Here is a 16,866-nt window from a genome sequence, read left to right on the forward strand (position 1 = left end):
CCTAAGTTCTGCCTTGCCATAGGTCCAAAGCAGTTTCTTTATTCATTAATGGTAATCACAGCACACAGAGGAAGCTCCCACATCTGGGAGGGCTGGGGTGGCAGCTAGGAGAGCTGGGAAGCAGGGAGAACTGGGGCAGCAGGGAGAGCTGGGGCAGCAACAGGGAGGGCTGGGGCAGTAGCAGGGAGAGCTGGGGCAGCAGCAGGGAGGGCTGGGGCAGCAGCAGGGAGAGCTGGGGCAGCAGCAGGGAGGGCTGGGGCAGCAGCAGCAGCTCTCCCTGCTGACGTACACAGGTCTCTTTAGTCTGTTCTTGCCTTTCTCCAGTCTGATATCCACGTGTTCCCTTGTTCTGTTTGCCAGGTGCCTGAAGTGCATGTCCTCTTCTCAGGACCCTGGGAGTGTACCTTTGTGCCTGGCTCACTGCCCTTTTCACTTGTTCACTCTTTTCAGGCTGAGGAGCTGTCCTCTTGTTCTAGGAAACTTCTCTTCCCTTCTCGAAACAGGGTTAGATGTCCTCCTGAGTATTCCCAGAGCGTTCTCACTTCTTACCTGCCGTCCTCTCCAGTTGACTTTTCACTAGGTGTGCAGGGAGCTTCTTGAGGTCTGAAGTTCAAACAAATGAACCCACTCTCGTGTGCTGCTATGGCATCCTCAGTGGACAAACATGGTTTTCAATGAATATTTGTTGACCAGAAGCTTCCTGTTTGGGTCAGATGAGGTAGGGACCTTTGGGTGGGTGTTCAGTAAATACCATCTAACAGCTAAATTTACATCATTAAAATACTTACTATTGGTAGTCAGAGCTTCTGTGGCTGAGGTAGAAAGGCCTGGTTGTTCATTCTGGTATACAATTATGTTTCCATAATTGAATTTTCATGGCATATTTATTAATGCTTTAGGTTTTTCTTTTCATATTCTTTTTACTGTATTGGCCCGTTAATATCTCTGCTGCATACAGCTGGGAACTATGTGTGAGTAGGTATTTTATATAACTCGTATTTTTCTGTCTCTGTGTTTTTTATTCAGCTTTGGTTTGGGTCTGTCTCTTATAAGCCACATTTGCAAATATTTTAGTTTTGTATTCATTTTGATAATCTGCTTATAACAAATGGTTTTAATTTACTTATGCTTATTGTGATTACTTATATATTAGGCTAGTTTCTGTAATCTTTTTAGACATTTCTCTTTTTATTCTCTTTTTATTTCTTTCTACTAGACAATCATTTTGTTGTTCTCTGCTTTTCCTGAGTTTTGAGTGTTATAGATTTTATTTGTATTTTTAAATCCCTAAGTTTTGCCAGTTGAACATAGAGTTAATTCAGTTTGTTTTTCTTCAGCTGTACCAAAGTTGTGAGCACAGTTAGCATTCTCCCTAACCCTTCCCCTTAACTATCCTGTTAGCTTTTGAGTTTGTTTTCACTTCTTAAAATCCTCAAGCGCTGCAGTTTAAATGGGGGTGAGTATTAGTGCCTTCTGTGGTAACTTGTTTCTTGTGTCCATCTGTCCTGCCATGTCCACCTGCCCCTTTTGTGTCTACTTTCTTGAACTACATCTTGTAAGGGCTCTTTAAAGTAATCACTAGTAGTAAATTTTCCTACACTTTATATGCCTAAAATTACTTCACCATTCATTCTCAATTTATGGTTTAGCTGTGTCTAAGATTCCAGACAATTCTTTTCTTCAGTGTGAATGTTACTCGTTGTCCTCTGGTCTCGCAGCAGCTGAAGTATGCTCCCAGTCTGTCATTCATTGAGGTAATCTGTTTTTTCCTCTGATAGCTTTTTAAAATGCTTTTTCTATTGTTTCTAGTTGCAGACTCTCTGGGTATCAAGTGTGGATTCATGCTTAGACAGCCTAATACTCTTTTGTTCCCTGCTCAATTTTTGTCAAAGTAAAACATGTAAAATTGAAGTCCATTTAATTTTTATGTATACGGTTCCCTTGTTCATGCCAGAAGACTCTTTATGTACCCATTCTAGTCAGTAGAACCATTCAGAAATGACAGCCATCTAGTCCTGGGGACCACATCTCGAGAGTGGTGTCTTCACAGCTGCTTCCCTCACATCCTCAGGCCACTTCCCCCGGAGCCCCTGAGAGAGACATCACCCCCTCAGACTGGCCCTTTCCTGCTTTCCCCTTCTTTAAGTCTCTGTTTGCCCTTATTAGTGTTGTCAGCGTCTCTTTCCTTACCATGCAGTGTCTCAGTGGTGCCTTAGTTCAGTGGCTTGAGTTCTTTCCACAATTTTTGTTTTTCTTCTTGACACTATTTTGTTTCATTTCTATAATTTTTAAAAAATTTTCTTGTGTTTGTAATGGCTATTTTACCTCAAAATATTTATCTGAAAATATTTGCTACAGTAGCTTTTCTTCCTTCCTTCCTCCCTACCTCCTTCCCTTCCTTCTTTCTTTCCGTTTGTTATATATACAGTGTTCTGTCTGCATGTATACCTGCAGGCCAGTAGAGGGCACCAGATCTCATTATGGATGGGAATTGAACTCAGGATCTCTGGAAGAGCAGTCAGTACTCTTAACCTCTGAACCATCTCTCCAGCCCCTATAGTAGCTTTTCTGAAATTCAGTTTCTGTTCCAATTATTATGTATTTTGTTTTCATAATATTAGATTTCTTAATGTGTTTGAGAACCTTGTTTTGTGATTTGCTTTCAAGTGGACAGTGTTTTGTTTTCCTCCTGCCTGTTCCCCACACCCTGGGTTTGGTTTATGTTTTGTCTTCAGGGGTAGCTTGCCACAACTCATGTTGTTGAAATGTTTCAGTCCTCCTGTTTCCATCCTTCAGCTCCTGATGAGAGCCATCGTCTCTAATAGTCACAAGCCCTGATTGGTCATTCTGCCAGCCCCCAGCATCCCTTCCCCTGCTTCTCAGCCCAGAATCCTGCAGTCTGTGGTGTTGGCTCCTGGCCACATTTCAGGCTTCACATCTTTTCTGTTGCGAGTAATGGTCTTTGTTGACCCCACTGATGTGTTTTATTTTCTGTATGCTCTTATGTTTGTTTATGAATGCTGTTTAGTGCTATTAGGGCTTCTGAATTTACCCTAATGTATTAACCAAAAAGTATTATAAATGATAAAACATCTCTTTGAATGGAATAGTCAAGTTGTACTTAAAAAACAGAAGAGCACCTGAGATTCAGAAGGATCAGGAATCCAAGGCTATCCTTGTCTACTCAAGCTTAGCATGGACAACGTCAAACTTCATTTCAAAAACCAAATATAAGAATAAAGAGACATGGAATATTTATCCCAGAGAAGAAATGTATTTATTATCTCTATAAGTATGAATTCATTTTTAATTTTTGTAATAATTTTTATTATAGCGAATGTACTTATTATAGAGCTTTTAGAAGACACAAGACATCCATACACATGTACAAATACTTGTGTTTCCATAACACAGAATACTTTGTTATTAATTTATATTGTACACATGCTCGTATTAATTTTCATATTTAAAAGAACAAAACAAAGCTGGCAAGATGACTCAGGAGGTTAAGGCACTTGCCTCCAAGCCTGATGACCTGAGTTTGGTTACATGATTGAAAGAGAGTACCAACTCCCCAAAGTTGTCTTTTGACCTCCACACATGAGCTGTAGTTTGCATGCGCACACACACATACACACACACAAAATTATAAATAAAATATAATTTAAAATTTTTTCAGGAAACAGAACAACAAAAACCTTGTTTTATTTTTTAGGTGAAGCTGTGAGTGCTGGAGACTCTTTGTGTGAAATTGAGACGGACAAGGCTGTGGTCACCTTAGATTCTAACGACGATGGCATCTTAGCCAAAATAGTGGTAAGATGCGGATGTCTTTCTTTATGTACACTCCTTAAATAAAGCCCCTCCTGTTTGTCTTGTAATCTACTGTATAATACATTTTTTATTTACATTTACAATGTTCTAGTACCAAAATTTAATAATTGCCTTTTTTTTTTTGTCATGCGTATAATGGTTGTTGGCTAGAATTTTAGACTGTTAATATAAAAGCAAGTAACCTAACCAACTCAAAGCTGTGTGTGGGTAAAGCATGACTGTTGGGCCGTGCTATGAGCTCACTGTAGAGCCCATCGGATGTTGTCCCTAGAGCAGAGACAGAGCAGGTGTTGGTGTAGCAGCAGAGACTGCGGGCACCAGTCATTCCCAAGTTTATAGGAACCGAAAGGTGCTGCCAGTCTACATGAGTAGCAAATTCATTTTGTTGGTGTCTTTCTCTTAGAATGTGGAGATCATCTAAGTCATGCAGTAGTGGGGAAGATTAAGTACAAAAATACTACAGAATTCCGGTAGCTGCTTTATCCATCAGTGCCACTGTTTACCACTGTTCACTTGGTTCTTGGTAACTATTAGTCTTATGTCATATTGGTTGATTGAGACTGGGCAGTGAGTATCCTCTTTGCCCTCTACAACTTGAATTGCACAAGCAAGCTGCCTTTCTGTTGGTCATCCTTTGTGGATAGGTTTGGGTCTGAGACCCCAGCTTGTCTCTAGTTGAATAGGTATACCCCTCTTTTGTCTGTTCTGTGTACACACACAGTACTCTAGGATTTTATACTCTCGTTTGCTGTAGACATTCTTTCTGTCCTTTGTGTTCCCTACTATAGGATGATCTTGGTGTTTAGTTGTGCTAGCCTTTGATGTTTTATTCTTAACATGTAGGACTTCCAGCATCCATTCCTTGTCCTGTATTTTGTCAGCAGCCTGGTTAAAACACACAGAGGAACATACAGTTAATGCCCTTGAAGGAAATGTGAATTGAAGGGCAAATTTTTTTTCTGTCTTTATAACTGGAAAAATCCATACCAAAAGTCATTTTTTAAAATAATTTTACCGTACTTTGCAAAAGAAAAGGATGATTTGATTTACCATATGCCTCAAACTCAACTACATTTCCCTTTACGTGCTTTTGGCGGCCTGTGCTTGGCTGCAGCTCCAGATTGTTTGACTGTGTAGGTCTTCCATAATGATAGCATTTTCCACTCAACTGCTCAGGAATGCATTTCAGATCACTAGTCGTTCCAGTGGGTCAGTAGTGTCTGTTCTTCTGTTCTAATGCCTTGAAAATAGGCAGAAAATGGATACAATGGACGGCTGCTTTAGTGGCAGCTATTTTCCCACCAGAGGAAAGATTGTATGTAGGTTTTAGGCCTTTAATGTCTTTAGTAGCATCCTAATGCTTTCTCAGTAACAGGAATAGTAAGCAGTGTATTGCTGCCAGCGTGCAGTTTTACTAGGCAAATGGGAGCAGGAGCCACTAAGGTGCTATTTTTAGTCCACCCTTCTCTATCCAAGCAAGAGCTATGCCTTTGCCTTTCATTGTAGAAAATCCTCATGTTAGTGAGCATACTAAAATGATTTGCTAGGACGGTGCACAACAGGTTTTGTTTTCAGAGTCAAGTAGTTAAATGGTTGAGCTTACGGAAGATAAGGCTGCTGCTGAGTTCATCCTGCAGCTCCCTCCCTGCAGCTTTGAGACCATCATAGAGTAACTTGTGCTCTCTTGGTGATTAACTCCTCATCCCTGGGAAAGTTCTGGGTTCTTTTGCCACACAGTGCTATCTTTTTAACAGTGTTACAGTTTTTGTATCCAAAGTCAATTGAAATAGGAAATATTTATTAGATTTTAATTAGAACCAGAAGATGCTTAAATGTTCCTAATACATTAATTCAGAATAAATACTGTTGGTATGAATAATTTTGTGTTCTAGTTCCAATTTATTTCATTTAGTGCTAGGACTTTTAAAATTCCTTGAATCAGCTAAGTTGTGCAGAAAATTTTAATTACTATACATGTAGAATCAGTCTATCAGCTTAGGCTTCGGTTTAGTATTCAGTAGATTGGGCTTAGAATCACATAGTAAGAGGGGTTATTAGAAATTCTCTGATCTTGCTTTCATAATAATATTTTGTTTCTTATGGCAAATATTACATATATGAATATAATCCAAATATATAACTAAACTTTCTATATTTTTAATTAAAAATATATTTATTTTGTGTTTATATTTGTGTACATGCATGAACCCTTCCTATTGCTGTGATGCTCATGGGGCAGTCAGGGACAATTTGTGGAAGTTGGGTCTCTCCATCTGCCATTTGGATTCTGGGAATTGAGCTTAGAGCACAATCTCACTGTCTCAGCCATCTCACTGTGTCAGCCATCTCACTGTGTCAGCCATCTCACTGTGTCAGCCATCTCACTGTCTCAGTCATCTCACTGTGTCAGCCATCTCACTGTGTCAGCCATCTCACTGTGTCAGCCATCTCACTGTGTCAGCCATCTCACTGTCTCAGTCATCTCACTGTGTCAGCCATCTCACTGTCTCAGTCATCTCACTGTGTCAGCCATCTCACTGTGTCAGCCATCTCACTGTCTCAGCCATCTCACTGTCTCAGCCATCTCACTGTCTCAGTCATCTCACTGTGTCAGTCATCTCACTGTCTCAGTCATCTCACTGTCAGTCATCTCACTGTGTCAGTCATCTCACTGTCTCAGTCATCTCACTGTGTCAGTCATCTCACTGTCAGTCATCTCACTGTGTCAGCCATCTCACTGTCAGTCATCTCACTGTGTCAGTCATCTCACTGTCAGTCATCTCACTGTGTCAGTCATCTCACTGTGTCAGCCATCTCACTGTGTCAGTCATCTCACTGATTCCATTGGCAATTTTCCATAGTAGTAGTTGTGTGTGTGTGTGTGTGTGTGTGTAGGGAGCAGCACCTCCACCAGTTGTGATGGTGCATGGCTGTAATCCTAGCACCTGGGAAGCAAAGACAGGAGGATCAGGCATTCAAGGTCAGAGTTGCCTACAGCTTGTTAGAAGCCAGGCTAAGTGGGCTATACAACCCCTGTCCTAAAACAAAGTTCCATGAATGAATTGTAAAGCAATTAAGAAAAGACTTGCTCATTTGGACATTAAAAGAACCCAACAGTTATTTTCAGCACTGCTTACAGTCTGCAGTGTCAGCTGTTTCTCTAAAGCCAAGCCTGGCATTGCCGTTTTCCTAAGACCGTAGTTTTCAGTTCAGCTTTGTCCAAATTACCTCCATAGGTGCATATTAGAATTTGAAGGCTTATGCTTAGAATTTAAACCTGTGTAACCTTGAATTAATCTCCGTAGACCATGATATTTGTAATTATGAATGTGCCCTCTCAAAGCTCAGAGAAAGTTCTACCAAATGGAGGCTATTCTCAGTTCTAATCTTTTTCATATTGAAATCGGTAAGTGATGAATTTTGAGGGTGTCCTTCTTGAGTTTAAAACTAAGTCAGTTTTATGTCCACTGTATAGATACTGGCACCAACTAGAGATGCCAGGTGGCAGCCCTGAGCTCACGGTTACGATTCCACTAATGGACATGGTGTTGATCTACGGCATGCTGTTGGTGGTCACTTCCTTTAAATCTTAGGGTTTTGCTGTAGCTTTGGAGTCTGTCCTGGAACTAGCTCTTGTAGACCAGGCTGGCCTCGAACTCATAAAGAGGCCTCTGCCTCCCAAGTGCTGTGATTAAAGGTGTGTGCCACCACCACTCAGTAGACAGTTCAATTTTAAAAGAAAAAAAATACTTAAATAATTACTTAGTGTGCTGGTTATTTTGTAATGCCAAAATTAAAAAGGTAACGTCATTCACTTTTGTTGTTTTGGTTTTATAAGTGACAGTGGGTCCCAAGTAGCTCAGGTTGGCCCAGGATTCCCTGTGTAGCTGAATCTCTCCTGATCCCCGGATCCTCCTGCTCCCACCTCTGCAATGCTGGATTACACATGTGTGTCACCACATCTGCCTTTACTAGTGTTTGTGATGACGTGAACTCTCAGATACCCTTTATCCAGTAGTCTGCTGTGGACACTTCATTTCTTAGTCTCTGCATCATGCCCTTTGATTCTGCTAGTAAGCCCACTTAAGTTGGATTTAACATATGTCCATACCTAGTGTCAGTTTATAGGAGCATCTCTGCTTAAGAAGAAAAAAATACTGAGCTAGTCTAGGCTGAGGGATGCAATTCAGCCTCTATTTAAATATTATCGGGAGGCAGTTTGTCTCTCGTTCTATCCCTGGGTATGTGCTGAACTATTAGGCGTGATTTTCCAATCCTTACCAAATTTACTTTGTAGTCTAATATTGATCCTTGTTAAGTATATTTGTTTTAAAAATTAATGACTTGAAGGTAAACACAGAAGTTATAATTATACATTTACTGTTTATGTGAAATGACAGGCACTGTTCTAAATCCCCCAGATCTGGAACTTCTCTATCCTCCTGACAAGTCTGTGGAATGGCTCCGTTGCTGTTTCACTGACAGATCGGGAAACAGGCCTGGTGAAGTAGTCATTACTGTGCTCACAGCTGGTTGTTACTAGCTGTTTACTGTTGTAAAGAACTGTGTTGAAACCCAGGAAACTGTACACATGGGGGGGAAGACAGTTGACGTGAACAGACTCAAGATTCAGGATCTTATTTATCAGCTGTGAGTAGAACATAGAGTACAAACACATCATCTGTTATTAAAACACGTTGGCATTAGAGCAGTAGAGGTCTTGGGTTAAGACAGTAAGAACATCTTGGATGCTTATTGTCCTCAGACTTTGGGTGCTTTGCTAGAGCAGTAAGCCAGGAGAAGGGAGTGTGGCAAAGGCCTGGTAGGTTTCTAAGTGTGATTTTTGCAGAATCTTATTTATGCTTCTGTCACCGTGTCTGAGGCAGCTTTGACTATTTGCTAACTGCAACAGAAGTAAATGTTTGCATCAAACTAGCATGCCTGGATGATGTTAATGACATTAAGTGGAACAGCTATGACCATTCTTTTCTGTAACTTCTGTTGTACAGTCAGATTGTAGCGTGGTTATTGTCTGTCCTTTTCCATTATATGCTTCACGGTGTCAGTTTTGTAAGTAAGAAAATGTGAGCACTGTAAGTTTTATTTGCTATTTGATGCAGTTGGCTACTAACTCAAAGTGTCATTGTGGTGGGGAGCATGTCAAGTAGTTAGTGTGCTTTGTAGTGAGTGAGGCAGAAGGCGAGCTGCCAGGTTCGGATTCAGTCACCCGTCAGAAATCTGGTTATATTTTCAAAGTGAAAATTTTCCCCCAAAATATTCTGCATTTGAATCTTTGTTTGGGTGGGTTTTTTTTTTCCTTCAGCAGGGGGCTTGGGTTTTCTTTGTTTGTAAGTAGATACTGATTTTCTCTGGTTCAGTTTTGAAAGGAAGTATACTTCATAACACTACTTGTTTTTGTTGTCTTTTTTAAAAGTTACTTTTGATGTTCAGTTAACAGTTCATCATCAGGCAGGAGAAGAAAAGACACTAACCCAGTACAATCTTTACTCGTCTTTTGAAAAAGAAAAGGTAGGGCTGGAGAGGTGGCTCCAAGATTAGGAGTGCTCGCGCTCTGCAGAGGAGCCAGGTTCAGTTCCCAGCACCCACATGGTGACTCCCAGTCGTGCATAACTCCAGACACGCATGCAGGCAAAGCACTCAGACACATAAACTAGTATAAATAAATCTTTAAAAATAAGAAGTGCTAAAGGAAAATTAATAATCAACAGAAATAAAATGTTTTAGTGCATGACAAACAGCTAAGCAACTAAGTTAAAAAAATTATTTTCCAAAGCTTATAAATAACCTCACTTTTTTTTTTTTTTGCTCTAGTCTTATACATATATGAAAGTCTTCATTAAACCTTTGTTCCTACTTCTTTACTGGTAATTACTAAGCTTAGATAGCTGCTTAACCCATAGAATTTATGCTTATTTTAATTTAGGGCTAGTGTACTTACTAATAAACATCAAAATTAGTGTTACTTTGAAATGTCACACATTCCACAAGTCATGCTTTTCATGGGAATTGTTACATCAGTGAACACCTATAGCCGGTCCTACTGTTCATGAAACCAATTGTAATAAACTTCAGTTTATTGAGCGGGAAGAGAGGAAATCTTACAGGAATAGCATTGTCTCCCACTACCAAAACTTCAATATTGTCATCTTTTAATAAGTAAATTACCGTTGACATGTTTAAAATATTTTTGTCTTAAGAAATCTGTCTTATTTAGATTTTTCGTTGGCAGATACTATGTAAAAACTGTCTCATTAGTTAGGACACCACTGTATCACTGACACCTTCATGAAAAGCTCATGAAATATTTCCAGGAAAGACTTAAGCAATAAGGAAAGCCATAAACTATCCTTAAATTAACCAGAATTGTTAGCTCACTTTATCTGCATAGTGGGACATTTTCTCCCCACAGACTAAATTTACTGAAAACTTTTTACTTAAAATTATATTCTAGTGGGTAGGACTAATTTGGATAGTTCAGTCCCTTTAAAATTACGAAACCATTGTAGAAACTAGTGAAGATAAGTAATTGACATGGCTAGCCTCCATGAATGTGAATTTATGGGACATCAAGAAGAAGTAAGGGAAGCTCTGGTTTTGAAGGCTGCCAAGTCTTTCTTGCAAGCAGAGAATTAGTGACTTTCTCTGATCCTACATTTTTCCATTTCCAACCATTATTAAAAAAAAAAATACAGGTTGAAGAAGGAGCTAAAAATATAAAGCTGGGTTCACTAATTGGCTTGATGGTTGAAGAAGGAGAAGATTGGAAACACGTGGAAATTCCCAAAGATGTCGGTGCTTCATCTCCAGTTTCAAAACCAGCAGTGCCTCCTCAGCCCTCTCCACAACCACAGATGTCAAGCCCTGCTAGGAAGGAGCACACAGCAGGAACACCACGGTGAGTGCATTTATTTGAACATATATGTTCAGTCAAGAATGATTATTATCATTTAAAACAGGTTACAATTGTTTTGGGGGTTTGAAGCCAGCATCCTTCCTGTTCAGAGCATTTTCATTGGGATTTGCTGGCCTTCCACTTTTCCTCCTAGGACAATGAAACGTAATTAGCAGTTTACACCCTTCTTCATTCAATGAACATTAGTGAATGCTTGTTTTGTTCGGATCCTCTAAAAGCCTTGCTTGGCCAGAATAGAATACAATCATCTGTATCCTCATTGAACCTGAATTAGGTTCTAAATTTGCAGAATGACACTCATGAGACCTAGCTTCATTTTTGTGTTCCCATTCACAGAATTCTAATTACGAAAATGTGAATTCTAGTCTCCAGAGTATAATTGATACAAGATGGAATTGTCATTTTGGCATGTGTTCCTGTTCAAACAGTTCTGTATTTGAGATTCTGACTGGGGTAAATTTTTCCCAACCATTCCATGATAGAGCAGGTACTTGTGAACGTTGTCACCGCCTCAGCAGGCCAGTACTGCAGATACGCACCTCTATACCTGGCTTTTATGTGGGTACGGGGGTCCAGACCCAGGTGCTCATGGCTCAGCCCCAATATTACTGTTTATAAAGCATACTGTGATAATTTGATCAGATCTGGGTAATCAGTAATGTTTCTTTAGTTCCCTTTACCACAGAGTAGTTCTGATTTCCATTCTCGGGCTCCCTGTGTGTTCACCTCTCTGACTTGTATCGGTCAGAAGCTATGTCACCTGTTTGTGCTTCACAGTCTTCTCTCCATTGCAGAGCTAACACTGTGAGCTCTGTCTTACTAAGACTAGCCATGATTAGACGACACTCTTGTGAATCTGCCAAGAGCTGTTAAAACCTCTGATCCTTGGAACTATACAGTATTGACCACACAGTGGCTTTTCAAAGTTGCTTTGCAATCAATCAGGAAAAAAGTCTTAAATTTCAATGTCTTGAAAAATCTAATAAAGACTTGGTAGCCTGAGACCCTTTTACCTGAATACATTTCTCCAAAATTCTAGGGAGCATCACAGTTGCCCCCTCCATTTGCTCCTTTTAAACCATTTGACCCAGCTTGTTTTACCCCCTTGTCTGAGTATGTAGATATTTACAGTGATTACTTTGCTTAAGGGTCTTGATAGGAGTCTACACTCATCTGCTATAGGACTGTGTGTATCTCAGCTTTTTTCCTATAAAATCAGTGGTATTTTCTGCTGGGAGTGTTCGTGTTTATACCAAGAACTTGAAAACTTGCATCAAAGGTACAATTCAGTAACAGCAGAACAGTCTACTGGGGCCTGAGGAATGAAGAGACCGTTGAATGGGTGCAGAGTTGGCATGTTGGAAGAGGAGAGAATCCAGCGATAGATGGCCATGGTGGCCGCACAGCAGAGTACTTGCACTCAAAGCTTCTCTATTCTATGCTCAAAAGTGCTTGGAGTGGACAGTTAGCTTATACTTGTACTGTGTAAGTGTATGAAGGAGCGCTATGGTTGGTTACCTATTGGTGTCTGTGAGCTGAGCCATACAACATGTAGTCAGTCAAATTCCATGCTCTTTCTCCTAGTGAACATTTACCCCTATTTAAAGATGATTTAGAATTGGTAACTACTTACTGCTGTACAATTTGTCTTGACAATAATATAGATTGATATAGATTAATTTATGTGACTGTGACCATCTTTGAGAGTCACTTTAGCTTTGGTATTAGATTTCACATTCCTAGTTATCAGCAAAACTGTTGACATTTAGATCTATTTGAATAGATATAAGTATAATTAGTTTCATTTTTTCATTCGTCTTCATGTTTTTATTCTTAGGTTCCGCTTAAGTCCAGCTGCCCGCAACATTCTGGAAAAGCATTCATTGGATGCCAGCCAGGGCACAGCCACAGGCCCTCGAGGGATCTTCACTAAAGAGTACGTGTGTGCGTCTGTACTCATCAATCCCATCACTTAGCTTTTTCTGAAAAGATCTTTAAAGAGCTTATTCTGTGTTGAAATTTAAAATGAGGTGCACTGTTCTTTTGTGGTTTTAATTGCTTTTGTTAGTATAAATTAAATTCTATGCAATGATTGTTTTCTGAATAATTGGACTATTAATAAGAAAAAGGTTTATTTTAGCAACTAAGCCACTGGTGATAGTGCAGAGAATTAGAGCCCTTAACTGGTGTAAAAACATCACCAATCACATTTCAGTTTCCCAGATATGGAACTATACTTTTAAAATAATTTAATTCTTAGCCCTTCAGACAGTTTACTTTTTCCAGAGCATCTCTATCTGCAGTTGATTCTCTTTCATTGATCTGTCTGTGAGTTAATACCATTTTAATTATAAATACTTTATAGTATGCTTTAAAAATCTGATAAACATATCAGATTTCCCTTGTTTCTTTTTTTCCCAACAAAGTAGCCTTATTGGTATATCCTCGTGGATGTAAAGCAGTCTGAGGGCTCTGTGGGAGGGAGAACGTGGTCATTTATGAGATGTATTGAATTAGCTTAGCAAGAACTGACCTCTTTATGTGGACAACTTTCTATTCAAGAAATTGTTGTATCTTTGATTAAAATTGTCTATTAATTGAGAGTCTGTTGATACAGATGAGCCTTTCTCTAATGGGACTTAGCTAATAAAGGTACAACAGAGGCTGACCAGACAGGCCTGCCACCACATGTGAAGTCCTCACAGCACTGCGTGCACCTTTGCTGTTGGCAGTCGCCGATTATTTGAGAGTGGGTTCGTGTTTTCAGAAGTGGGTTCACTCTAAGCTTAGCTAATATTGATTGGAAATAATGTAAAGTGGAGGTTCTGGCCCGGGAAGCTGGTCTTTGTTTCACTAGTTCGTGTCTTAATTTTGTTAGTCACCTACCAGTCTCTGCAAAAATGGAATAAGACAACAATCTTCATAATAGACAGGTTTTCCATGTCTGTTATCTGAGGGATAGGGTAAATGGTCTGTTTAGTTCATTGACCACTGAAGATTTGAAGAAATGCTAACTAATTATAGCTATACCTGAGAAGGATCATCATGGCAAGTTCGTACAGCAGAAATTACAACAGATAAGGCCTCTGAGGCAATGGGATCAGTTGAAGTGAGGCTCATCAAGTAATGCAGGCAAGAGATAATGAGTACTGCCATTAACGTGGTTGGAAGCCATGCAAGAGACATCGAGAGTGTGCGTCTGGGTTCTGGTCTGGGTAATAGAAATCTTGGCTCCAGAAGTAGATTGAATAAGGGGTTTGCGGAAGCATTTGCTGTAGCAGAGTAACTGATGCCCACAGCTTTTGTCAGCACTGAGAAGCCGTCCAGGGATCACGAGCCCTGGATGAAGATGAAGGAGCTAGTTTGAGTGGATCATGAAGCAGTGGTTGTCATGGAGAGCAGCAGCTGCTGCATCATTTAGAAGACTAAATTTCTGTGGTAGCGTGTTGGGAAATGGTCCCCAAGTCAAGGAATATAGGGCCTGAGGAAAGGTTCCTGATTGGTGACTCGGTGCCCTTTGAAAGCAGCTTCTGGGGAGGGCAGCAGTAGAACAAAGACATGGGACTTCCTGCTCTTTTTTCCCGAGTTTGGATTTCACCACATGGACGAGGCTGGCTTTAAACATGTAGTAGCCTTTCTCCTGCCTGCCAGCTGTGTGTGCCACTGTGCTTAATGCGTGCACAAGTATTTTAAGAACTGGTTTAACATTGTGTTAGTGCAGTTATCTTCTTGATACTCTAAGGAAACAGTGTTAAGAGCTATACTTATGATGCTCCTAGTTCTTTCTCCAGTCTTTATGTCTTTTCTACCAGGACGTCAACTTTAGTCTTCTAAGTATGAAACTTTACAGATTTCATGAGAAAAAGTGATCCTCAGTGCATGTCCTATTTAGGGTTTTCATTTTTGGATGCTGTTTGACATTAAGGTAAAGTTTAGAAAGAGGCATTGCCCCAGTGGCTTTTGGGGAAAAGCCTTCCTTTTTACAGTTGTAAAGCTCGAGGCTTTGACCTGAGCGTCCCCCTTATTCCTGAGCACATGCTCCGAAAATGATGAGTGCCATCTCCCATCCGCTCTTCCTCGGCTGAGAACGCAAGGGCGAGTGGCACGGCAGAGGTGCTGGCCACCGAGCAGCACCTCTGAGCCACTGTGTCTGTGGGGCAAAGCACAGACTAAAGCTGGCTTTTAATTTCAATTTAAAGCAAACTTAATGCTCCAGATGTGTGTTGTGCAGAAGCATGGAGTCATCAGCTTGCCTGCCCCAAGTGCCAGGCTACATCCAGAGGCTCGTGAGCACTGTTAGAGTCTTTGCCTTAATATCTTTGGTATATCTAACTATTAAATCAGAATTGGGCTGAATGTTTTCGTTCATGTCAACCACAGCATCAAAACTTGGCATGTTGGCAGTTGTCTAGTTTTATGTAATGCTCTTTAAAATTAGTTGATTTCGTACCAGAGTTAACTACCTTCTGAGAGGTGGGAAAGGTTCTTCTTCCTAATTTTCCAAGCAATTCATTTGTTTTCTCATGTTTTAGAGTTCTTAATGTCCAAGCAATGCTTCCAGTTTAATTTGATTAATTGTTTTAATGGGCAGAAATCATTAAAATCATCTCTGAATTATAGTGACTAAATTGTTGGCTGTTACTACACAACAATTAATATTTATGCTTCATGAGCTATATATAATTGCAAAATCAATAATAAAAGTTCATTGCAAATCACTGGTCAGAATTATTTTCTACTTTTTTATGATTAATGGCTCCTCTTCACTTTTATTCCTCACCAAGTACTGTTTTACCCAGTAATCTTAATTACTTCAAGAGTAAAACCAAATCATTTTTTCCTTGATAAAGCAGACGTGCCAGTGGAGTGATAGGGCTGTGTCTAGTTAGTCCTCAGTTTTAGGCTGATGAATCAGTTACTAGCCTTTTAGATATTTGTTATCTCTTGTGTTTGTTTTCATCTGATGACTGAGAAAGCTAGAAAGCCGTGTAAGAAATTCTGTCTGGTACTTGGGGATAATACACTTTGCTAGATAAGTTTTAATTACTTCACATAAAACGGGAAGAGACTAAAATGCTGGGCTGTAACTTACAAGCCTTGCTCTAGAAAGGGAAATTTCCTTTCTCGGAGGCATCATTCCGAGTTGGTAGGTCTTACTTTATATCAATACATACGTTTTCTCTAGCTGGCCTTTGGGCACATGGCATCAGTCTCCAGGGTTGTGTCAACTTTCATTGACTTTGACACAGTTTGAGTTTGGGCTATAAATATTATGGATAAAAGTTGATTTCCAAGTAAAAGTAAACTGGTTAAAAACCTTAAAGGTCCACAGATCACTCCCTTGGACACTTGTCCCCTTCACTCCCTTTGCCACTCTGTCACCATCTCCAGACTGTAAGAAGCGGCACTGCTGCCAGCTATCCTTCTGTGACTTTGTGTGTGGTGCGTAGAGGGCCCTTGTCAGAAGGTGCTACTAGTAATTTTAGATGAGGCGCATCCCAGGTCCTTGTTGAGTCCCAGCATTGTGCTCACCGTGGTTTAATTCTTAGCTGCTCTACTCTTAGGAGACAGCTCTGTTCCACTTATTTAATTTGCGTACCAAGTCCACTGCTTTTAGAAAGGTAGAAAACACACAGGCTTTGCAGCTGGCTCTGAACCTGGGCAGCCCCAAGTGTTCTCAACCCTGGCTGTACTCAGCTGCCTGCCTCTTCAGCTTGCTCACTGCAATTCTGTTCTGGCCTTCCTTCTCTTAGAAACCTCACCTTCTTAGAAGCCACATGTTTCCTACCTAGATGCACCCTTCTCCCAGCCCTTTAACTTGCCTACCTACACCATCCTGCACAAACATCCAGTCTGGCCAGGCCTCTCCCTGCTGTCTGGTTTTAAATAACCAGTCTTCTCACTCATTGCTCGGTCTCAGTACTCTGCTCTGTTGCCTTGTAAGGATGCATTTCCATTGCTCTGGCTTGTTTGTGTGTGTGGTGGATGACTCCTCTGTAGAATAAGGCTTGGTGGGAAGAGTCTTGTCTAACAACGTTTTCTCCCAACACCTGGAATGAGTAGGTGCTTGAGAAGGAGTGAGTTAGACACTGAGTTAG

The 16,866-nt window shown here is 40.4% G+C and overlaps 1 protein-coding gene across 1 annotated transcript in view; it reads left to right on the top strand.

Annotated features, from left to right (window-relative positions):
* Positions 1-16,866, top strand: part of Pdhx (pyruvate dehydrogenase complex component X) — a 69,638-nt gene that overhangs the window by 34,901 nt on the left and 17,871 nt on the right. The window contains exons 3-5 of the mRNA XM_057780927.1: positions 3,716-3,816; positions 10,548-10,750; positions 12,606-12,704. Of these exons, the coding sequence (XP_057636910.1) occupies positions 3,716-3,816; positions 10,548-10,750; positions 12,606-12,704 (403 nt within the window). The remainder of the gene's footprint in view (positions 1-3,715; positions 3,817-10,547; positions 10,751-12,605; positions 12,705-16,866) is intronic.

This window comes from Chionomys nivalis, chromosome 9 (assembly GCF_950005125.1).
Source record: "Chionomys nivalis chromosome 9, mChiNiv1.1, whole genome shotgun sequence".
Lineage (NCBI taxonomy): Eukaryota > Metazoa > Chordata > Mammalia > Rodentia > Cricetidae > Chionomys > Chionomys nivalis.